At 65.6% G+C, this 9,307-nt stretch overlaps 1 protein-coding gene across 1 annotated transcript; it reads right to left on the minus strand.

The window, feature by feature from the left end:
- Window positions 1-772: 772 nt before the first annotated feature.
- On the minus strand, window positions 773-8,944 carry AKAP17A (A-kinase anchoring protein 17A). The gene is made up of 5 exons (XM_033112794.1): window positions 8,798-8,944; window positions 6,566-7,343; window positions 6,086-6,234; window positions 2,865-3,105; window positions 773-1,858 (listed from the first exon to the last, which is right to left on the minus strand). The coding sequence occupies exons 2-5, from the start codon at window positions 7,325-7,327 to the stop codon at window positions 914-916; spliced, it is 2,097 nt and encodes a 698-aa protein (XP_032968685.1). The 5' UTR covers window positions 7,328-7,343; window positions 8,798-8,944; the 3' UTR covers window positions 773-913.
- Between the last annotated feature and the right edge of the window lie 363 nt (window positions 8,945-9,307).

Raw genomic sequence — 9,307 nt, forward strand, 5'->3', positions numbered from 1 at the left:
ACCAAGTATGGAAAATACTCGTTCACTGGAAAAGGATTTTATTTCACCATAAAAATGCAAACTGGAGTCAACACCACCTTTTCTAATGCAAACAGTACAGCTATTTTTTTTTTAAGGATTTCTGTGCTTCACGTGGAGAAGCCGACCATTAGAAAATGTACCAAGTTTGCCGCCTTAAATCTGGTGGAAACGTTCCAAGTAAAAATAATTTAGCAAAACAGCTTCTTAAAAAAAGCACACACGCTACCCTTGACTAGAAACCAAAGCTTTTGACCAACCTCTCTCCTCGGCTTTAATTACTCAAATGTGTAAAAAGTGAATGTCTGACGTTGACGAGCGTCACGACGGCCCCGCAAACTGGCGTCGTAAAAGGATGGCACGTTGGCGTTTCCATCTTCCGGTGCCACGGCCCCCTCGCTCTTTGGGCATCTCCACCCAAAGGGAGCTTCTCATCAGTGAAGATTACAACAAGAAAAAGGGAAAAACCAAACACCAAGGCAAGGCTGGCTCCCCGCGCCCTGTGGGAGGCGCTGCGGGTCGGCTCGGACCAGCCATCCCCCGGCCGTGCAGCGTCTCCCCGGTGCGTGGGTGCGTGGGCGCGACGGAGCGCGGGCAGTGAGCTATTCCCTGTGCCCTGCCATTCCCGGGACCGGTCTTCTGGACGCTTCTCCTGGTTGCGAGGACTGGCGGCGATATTAAAGCTATCGGATCAACAGGTTTCCAGGGGAACTAAAGCTAGTGGCTGATGGCTGCAGACTGGACCCAAGGCTACCAGCGGCCGACGACAGCACACTCGTACCGCGCCGCCCTCCTCCATGCGGCGGCTCCTTGGACGCTCGCTCCGGGCGCTGGGAGGAGGCCGCGCGCGCTGGTCCGACCTTCCCTGGGCGGCAGCAGGACGCCGCGGCCTGCATTACCTGTTCCAGGAGCTGTGGCGCCGGCTGGGGGACCCCGAGCGCGACCTGTCCCCGCGGCGGTGGCGGCTGCGCCTCCGGCCCGAGCCACCCCTGCGGTCGCGGCTGCGGTCCCTGCGGCCGGAGCGCTCTCTGCTGTGGGACCTGCGCGACGGGGTGTGGTCGGGGCTGGCGCTGCGCCGCGGGGCGCCGGCCTCCTGCTGTGCGCGCTTCTGCTGGGACCGCCGGTCCTTCCCGTCCTTCCGCGGCCGCCCGTCCTCCCGGCTGCCTGCCCGCCGCGGCCGGCTCCTCTCCCGCTTGTGTCGGTGCTCGGCGCCGTGGTCCCCGCTGGCCCGGCTCCGGCTGGGCTCACGGTTGCACTTGTCTTGCTCGGAACGGGCGTCCTTCTTGGGCGCGCTCTGCTCGCAGGCGACGGGGACGCCCTTGGGCTGCTGGTTGTTGTCGGGGATGCAGGAAAGCACGGCCGGGCACCTTTTCTCCGGCGAGGCGTCGTCCGGGGCCACGGGGCGCGCGGGCTGCCGGTCCCCGCCCGGGCCCTCCTCGGCCACACTCCCGTTCACGTCTCCGGGGGAGCGGTCGCCATCCGGCCGCGGCGGGGTGTCCCTCGCGGCGCTGGGGGTTGGCTGGCCCCCGAGGCCGTGCAGCGAGGACGCGACGGCGACGCCGCCGGCCGACACCGTGTGCAGGATGTCCAGGACCGGCTGCAGCAGGTCGGCGTGGGCGCCGGCCAGCGGGGCGCGCGCCCGGGGGTCGTCGGCCGTCCGGCTCAGCAGAATGCTCAGCAGACGCTGGCGCAGCGCGCGCTCCCGCCGCTGCAGCCCCAGCGCGCGCTCCTTCTCCTCCTCCACGCGCCGCAGCTCAGCCTCCTGCAGCCGGCGCCGCTCCTCCAGCTGCTGCAGGCGCCGCGCTTGCTCCTTCCGCTCCTGCTCCTGCACCCGGACGGCCTGCGGGAGACAGGGCGCGCGGCTCAGAGGGCGTCCTCCCTGCCCGACGCTCAGGGGCGGCCTGGCCACGCCCGGCGGGGACCCCGCGGCAAAGCTACTGGGCACGGCCCGCCCGGGGCGTGCATTTCAGGGGCGGCCTGGGCGCCCCCGCGGTTGCCAGGACACGCAGACACAGGCGGCCGCGGGGCGTGCTGGGCCTAGCCTGGGTCAGTGTCTTCAATATTCACCATGAGACAAGAAATGAGCTGCCGCACGTCTCGGCGCGCCTGCCATGCTCCTTCCCGGGGCCTTATCAACACTGTAATTAGACAACAGGTTACGGGGTGGCCGGCGCCACCGTGCACGGGCACGCGGCTCGGAGCTCAGGCAGGGCCCGGCACGTCTGTCCGCGGCCAGCTCTCGGGAGTGACCAGCAGGGCCTCCAAGAGGCACAAGGCGGCTCTAGGGAACGTCCACACAGCAGCGGCCAAGGACCGTCAGCTGCACAGCTGCAGAGTGGGACCGCAGCAGGCCAGACTCTGGGGGGGCGCCCTGGGTTCCCCTTGGACCAGGCTCAGCCCTCCTCCCACCGCCCCCTGCCACTGGCCTGCAGGGGTCAGAATAAGGCCCGCTGACCTGACGAGGCCCAGCCAGTGCATCCCGGGTGGGAGCAGAGCCACGGGAGGAGGGAGGGCGGGTGACCCTCAGCGACCGCTGCCACTCCGTCTCCGGGGGACACGGGGACCCTCAGCCCTGGCCACACCAAGGCTGTGGGGCCAGCGCCGGGGAGGCCTGACCACAGGTCACACTAAGTGACCGTCCTACCAGCTTCCTAAGCCTGAAATCCGTAATGACGCACAGACCCTACACAACCCCAGGTGATGGATCATCCTCCCTGGGAAGCCTGAGTCACAGGGACTGTGACAGTGGCCCGTGTTTCAGAGCAGAGGCATAGCTCCCGTGGGCAGGACAGGCCCGGCGCCCCGGCGGTACCCTGGCCTGGCCCGGCCCGGCGCCCTGGCGGTACCTTGGCCCGGCTCAGCAGCTCCGCGACCAGCCGGATAGACTGCAGGTTCCGCTGGGCCAGCAGCAGCTTGCGCTCCTCCAGCTTGATTTTCTCCTGCAGCTTTTTCTGCTCCTCTGCCTGGAGCTTCTCGAGCTTCTTCTGGCTCCGGCGGAACTCACGTTCCCTCTGTTTTTGCTCCCTCTTGCGAAGCTTCTCCTCTCTTTTTCTCTCTCTCTCCTGTTCTTCCAGCTCTTTCTGTTTCCTGTGCAAAAGACACGAGGGCTCCATTATTAGCAAAGACAGGGGCGGCAGGGGAACACTCGGTACCTTGCACAGGTGGTCTTCTAAGCAAGAGGGGAAGACGGGTGGCAAGGAGGTGTCCACACGATTAAGCATTTTAACTCTCTGTCCCCAAATAAATTCCAGTTGAGCCCAGGAACCCGAGCAGCGGCAGGCGCACAGAGTGAGTGTTTTAGTGTCTGGAGGGAGGGACGGCCTTGCCAAGCACGCCCCAAATGTGAGGCGGGGAAAAGGGGGCCGATGGGTTTGACGGCATCGAGGGTTAGCTCTGAACCACAGACAGCAGCTCAGGTGCAAGGGCCAACAGCGAGAAGCAACCCAGAGGGGCGGGAGGGCAGGGCCCGTCGCAGGGGGACACTGCCACCGCAGGCACGAGAGCCGTGACTCGCTGCTCCACACACAACCATCCGGGCCTCAGACTCAGGACAGCAGAGGTCACGGTGGCTTCAGCTCTAAGAGGAAGGCCCATCCCTGGGGCTCTCGGAGGCAACCGCGGGGCCGAAAGGAAGCATGACACACAAACGTGCATGGCTACGGAAGAACGTGCCGGAAGCGTCACGCTAGGGGTAACATCAAACACAGAAGCCCACGTACTGTACAGTCCTCTTCCAGGAAAGGCAAACCCACAAGGACAACAAACCGAGGACGGTTCGCTCTGGGGTGTGCCCCGATCAGGGGTCCGTAAGAGCACGTAGTGTCTCACGGAAATCCTGCGAGGTCACTAAACACACGTGCCCTGGGCATGGTGACTCGTCTTTAAAATGAACCCACAGCACGCCCAAGCCCCAACAAATTTACTCCTAACACTGTTTTTCCTTGGTGGGGGAGGGTTCCCAAAATGAGGATCCAAATGCAACCAGAACAATCACCGCCCGGGAAAAGTCTGGAAGAAGCACCAGGCCTGTTAACAGCACACCCTCCTGGGCGGTTCAGCTTTAAAATCACCCAAACGACCGACAGACGCAGTGACAAAGGCAAAGCAGCTCCACGCAGCACAGAGACTCACGGTGGGGGGTGGGGACCTGAAGGCAGCAAGTCCACAGTGACACAGACCCGGAGGAGCAAGGACGTGACCCGCACCGGGGGAGGAAGCAGGGGTGCACCCTCCCCTCGGGTGCAGGAAGGGGGCCCCACCCGCCTCAAGGGCGGAGGCTCCACGGGCTTCGTGAGCCCCTAAGTGAGCAGCTCTGCAGGGAACCAGCCGAAGCCCAGGCCTGCCATCTGCAAGGCCACGCCATGATGGCTACAGCCACGCTCTGTCCTCCTTACCCAACCACCCTCACGAGCACGCTCGCTGCGGGGGAAGACACAGGGGCGCCCGTCGGGCCTGCAGGCTCAGGCTGAGAAAGGACAGCGGGACGCCTGCACCCAGGCCCCCGGCAGGCCCCCAGCCTGCACCTCACAGCGGGCCTTCCCAGCGTTCCATGGCACGGCAGATGTGTCAGTGTGTGGACGGGACCCCGTGCCCCCACCACACCTGGCGGGACGGAGTCTGCCACATGGCCCACACAGACGGTGGCCTATCCTCAGGGCCAGGATGCGGCCCTCTCCCTGGCCTGCTCTTTCCTGCCGTCAAGGTCAAGGAGCCCGCACAGCTGCTGTGGGAAGCGCTGAGCGGGGCTTTCTGCAGGATGACAGCAGCGTCCGTGGGTCACGGTGGGAGCCTGGACGGGCGGGGACGGCCCGTTCCGGACGAGAGCCGGGCTGGTCTACACGCTGCAGGACGCGGCTCCCATGAGCCTCCTGCTCGCTTTTCCTGCTTCTGCCCAAGGAAAGCGTGCTGACGTGTGAGGCCGTGCACAGCCGGGCCTCTGGCTGTGCGTGAGCACACTGCACGCTCCCCAGGCCACCTGCTCCACACACAGGCCCCAGACGCTGACGCCAGGGCTCCCACCATGCCCACACCGTCCTCCCCCGGCGGGCGGGCGGGCGGCAGACCAACCGGCCCCCGGGGCAGCACGGTCCACACCAGCCACACCTAAAATCGCGCTCGGCAGCAAACGTCCAAACAGCTCAATGCAGACACGTGTCCGCTTCTGGGGGAAGAGTGGAAAACAAAACAGGCGCCCGCAGTGGGGGACACTCAACTCTACAGAGAGCGACAAAAAGACTGGTCAGGAACGAAACCAGCCCAATCCGCCGAGCCGGAGACTCGACAGCCAGCACATCAGAGCAGACAACGGTCCTGTGAAACCCACACGAAATGCTGGAAATGCCCAACGTGTGGCACTGACGGGAAGAATTCCTCCTGCTTTCCCCCACGATCTAGGTCATAGCGCTGGTTACGTTAGGCTCACAACAAACAAAAACAGGGTGACAGGCGCAAAAGCAGGACCAGACTTGGCCTCAGACGCCTATTACTTCACAGCCTCATTACCGGGGACCGTTTCTTACTAAAATATGGCTAACGTTGTCCGTTCTTTACTTCACATTAACGTAATGTCAATGTAAATGTCACACGGGACAGTGGCCAGGACACAGTGGTGGCTTCAGCAGGACGTGGGGTGGGGGGGACAAGTGACGCGGGTCTGGAGGGCCACCCCAGGCCATGTCACAGGTGGGACTGAGTTCCTGGGAGGGGCCACTAGCACCCGGACACACACACCTGCTGTATCTCCCACTGCATGCAGACACGCATACACATACATGTGCACATGCAGACGCGCACACACATGGACACACACATGCATGCACACACACATCCCACAAGCACACACATGCACACACGTGCATGTGCACATGCAGACGCGCACACACATGGACACACACATGCACGCACACACACATCCCACAAGCACACACATGGACACACACGTGCATGTGCACATGCAGACGCGCACACACATGGACGCACACACATGCATGCACACACGCACGCACAGACACATCCCACCAGCACACACGTGCACACACGCGCGCAGGGCCCCGCCTCCCCGCCGCACCTCTCCTCGGCCCTCTGCCGCTCCTCCGCCTCCTTCTCTCGGCGCTTCTGCTCCCGCCTCTGCTGCTCCAGCTCCTGAAGCTTCTGCCTCTCCAGCTGCCGCTTCTTGATGGACGCGTCACTCAGGTGTTTGGTGGAATCAAAGGACACCTGCGGGTGGACACAGGGCACGGCGGCATGAGGTGGCCGCGTTTGCGGACACGTGCCTCGCCTCTCCGTGTGCTGACAAGAACCAAGTCGCCCCCTTCACAAGACGGCTGCCCCTCCCGCTCCCCAGGGCCCCAGCAGTTCCCCGGCCGACCCCGCCGCCACCGCCGCCGCCCTGGGCCCTGTGCCGGCGCCACCGGGTGGCCAGCCGAGGGTCAGAGGCCGGCTCTGTCCGAGGCTGGCGGCCTCGTCGCCGCACGGGAACCCAGGGAGAGCCCGCGGGGCTGAAGCACCCGGCCCGCCGCCCGCCGCCCGCCTCCGGGGGGGCCAGCACCTTGATGTTGCAGGCCACGGCCTTGCCGTCCTCGCCCTTGTACATGAGCTTCATCCCGCGCAGGGCGCTCATGGCCTGGATGAAGCCCGCGTACTCGCGGTACTGCACGTAGGCCTCGAAGTTCAGGTGCCCCCCGAAGCTGAAGGTGTGGAAGTTGCGCCCCGTCATCTCCTCCCGGTAGGGGTCCAGCATGGGGATGTCCACGTTGCGGATGTCCCCGAACTTCTCGAACACCCTGACCAGCACGTCCTCGCTGGGCTTCTCGGAGCCCGCGTCCCGCGGGGCGAACCACTTGCAGGGCAGCCCCTCCAGGTGGATGGTGTCCGGACGCTCCCCCGGCAGCGTCTCGTTCATGTCCTTGGCGTCGCGGAAGAAGGAGTCCCAGTCGTGCCGCGTGGGGAAGTCGATCTTGAACTCGGCGGCGCGGACCCGCAGGGTGTCGGAGAAGCCGCTGAGCTTGATGGTCTTGCCGTCCAGGCAGGCCAGGAAGGCCTTCACCAGGCTCTTGTTCTCCACCTCGCCCTCGAAGCGGATGAAGTCCATGGTGCTCTTCGTGATCCGCAGCGTGGAGAACTGGTGGCTGTGCACCATGGCCTTCAGCCGCTCCATCACCTCCCAGTTGGAGATGGACTTGCCCGGCTGCTTCAGCTGCGGCAGCGCCACGCTGATGGTCATCTTGGTGATGGGCTTGAGGTACAGGCCGAACGCGGGGCACAGCTCCACCGCCTCAGACGTGTCGTGCACGATGGTGGCCGCGGCCATAGCCGGGACCTGGGGCCTGAAACGCAGACGCACACAGTCAGGGCCGGGCGCCCGGGCCGCCCAGCGCGCGAGGCTGCTTCTGTGCCTCGTGGGAAAACGGGGGCTCCACCTGCTGGAAGCCCTCATCACCTGAGATGGCTCTGTCCTGAAACCATCAGGTGACGCCAAAGGGGAAAAGAACTGGGTGGACAAAAGCTTTTACGCGCCCTGCACCCGGCACCCAGAAGCAGCCCTCCCGGGGCCAGAGCCCAGCGGGCTGGCTCCCACCCTCTGTGCAGCGGGAAGACGCAGGCGAGACCCCGCCTAGCTCCCTGGAGGGAGGTGCAGACAGGTCGTGGGGAAACCACAGGCAGGAGGCCGCTCAGGCACCTGGAAGACTGTGTAGCAGGTGGCCTGGCATTTGCCCTGGTCAAACAGGAAGGTTCACGGTGAAGACACTGCAAGCCTGTCTCTGCCCTACTTCACGTGAAAAGTGCCCGTCTTTCCCCAGCTGGGGGCTGGGAGCCATGGGCACCCTCTCCCTCCCCTCACTGCCCTACTGGTCTTCCCTGCTGGTCCCCACAAGTTCCCGGAGGGCAGGTTCCAGCCGTGACCTTAACACCACGCACCCAAACAACACAGGTGGCCCATCCAGCCATTGCCCGCCAGCTCAGGTGGGAGGTTTCCCGACAGGCCCCAAGGCAGGAGGCTCTGAACCGCGTGGAAGAGCCACCTGCGTGGACGAGGGGCTGCGGCCCAGGCTGAGACCCCAGACCTCCCCCAGAACTGCCCCCGCCAGGACCCTCCCTCTGGTGGCCTGGCTACCCCTGTGCCCCACCCCCACCCCCGAGGGCCCGGCTGCCTCTGGTAGCCCAGGCGCCCCCAGGCCCCGGGGTTCAGCCCCCACACCTCCACCCCACGCAGCTGCCTCTGGGGCTTCGCTGTGTCCCCCTAACTGCCCCCTGTCCCCCAGGTACACCGCCATTACCCTGGGTACCCCAGATTTCCAGCCCTCATTAGAGCCCCGGTTGGCCTGGCCTCTAGCACCGATCCCCTCATAAAGGTTGGCTCCCCGTAACCCTCGGTCTCCATGGTAACCCCCAGGCTCCGGGCCTTCCTAGGCCACCCCTGGTACTGCCCCCACCTCAGACCCAGGGCCCCGACCCACGGTACTCCCCGCCCCCGGTATCCCCCGGCCCCCTCAGTGCCCCCGTGTCCCCCAGTATCCCCGGCCCCCGGGATCCCCCCGGCCCCCCAGTGCCCCCGGCCCCCGGGATCCCCCGGCCCCCCAGTGCCCCCGGCCCCCGTGTCCCCCGGCCCCCCAGTGCCCCCGGCCCCCGTGTCCCCCGGCCCCCCAGTGCCCCCGGCCCCCGGGATCCCCCGGCCCCCCAGCGCCCCCGGCCCCCGCAGGCCCCGGCCCCGCACCACCCCCGGACCCGGACCCCGACCCCGGCCGGCTCCCGGAGGCAAGCGGTTGCGGGCGGTGCTCACCGGCGCGGGACTCCTCCTGTGTCCCCCGCCGCCGCCGCCGCCCTGGCCCCAGTTCGCCGCGGTCCCCCGACGACCCCGGCAGGAGCAGCCTCCCCCCCCGAGACCCCCCGATGCGCCCCGCCGCCGCCCGCCGCTGTGACGCACTTCCGCTTCCGGTGTGCGGGCCCGCGGAAGCGGCCGCGCGGCGGCTGCCGGTTTCTCCTCCCGGCCCTGGCCCCGCCCCTAGGGCGGGACTTCCGGGGGCCCAGGGCGAGGGCGGGCCGACCTCTGCTGTGCACTGCGCGTGCGCGAGCTCGCCCTGCCCCCCACGCCGCTACCTGTGCGCAGGTCGCAGGTCCAGGCCGAGGCCGCACCTGGGCCACGGTGGGCGCTCGACGATCAGGAGCGGTGCCTGGTGTTTGCGCCTAAATTGTTATGATAACCATGCATAATCTACTAATATAAGTTAACTGTAAATTACGATCGAATCAAGCATTCATTTATTGTATTTACTGTACACATTAATTCACA

Source organism: Rhinolophus ferrumequinum, chromosome X, assembly GCF_004115265.2.
Source record: "Rhinolophus ferrumequinum isolate MPI-CBG mRhiFer1 chromosome X, mRhiFer1_v1.p, whole genome shotgun sequence".
NCBI classification, from domain to species: Eukaryota; Metazoa; Chordata; class Mammalia; order Chiroptera; family Rhinolophidae; genus Rhinolophus; species Rhinolophus ferrumequinum.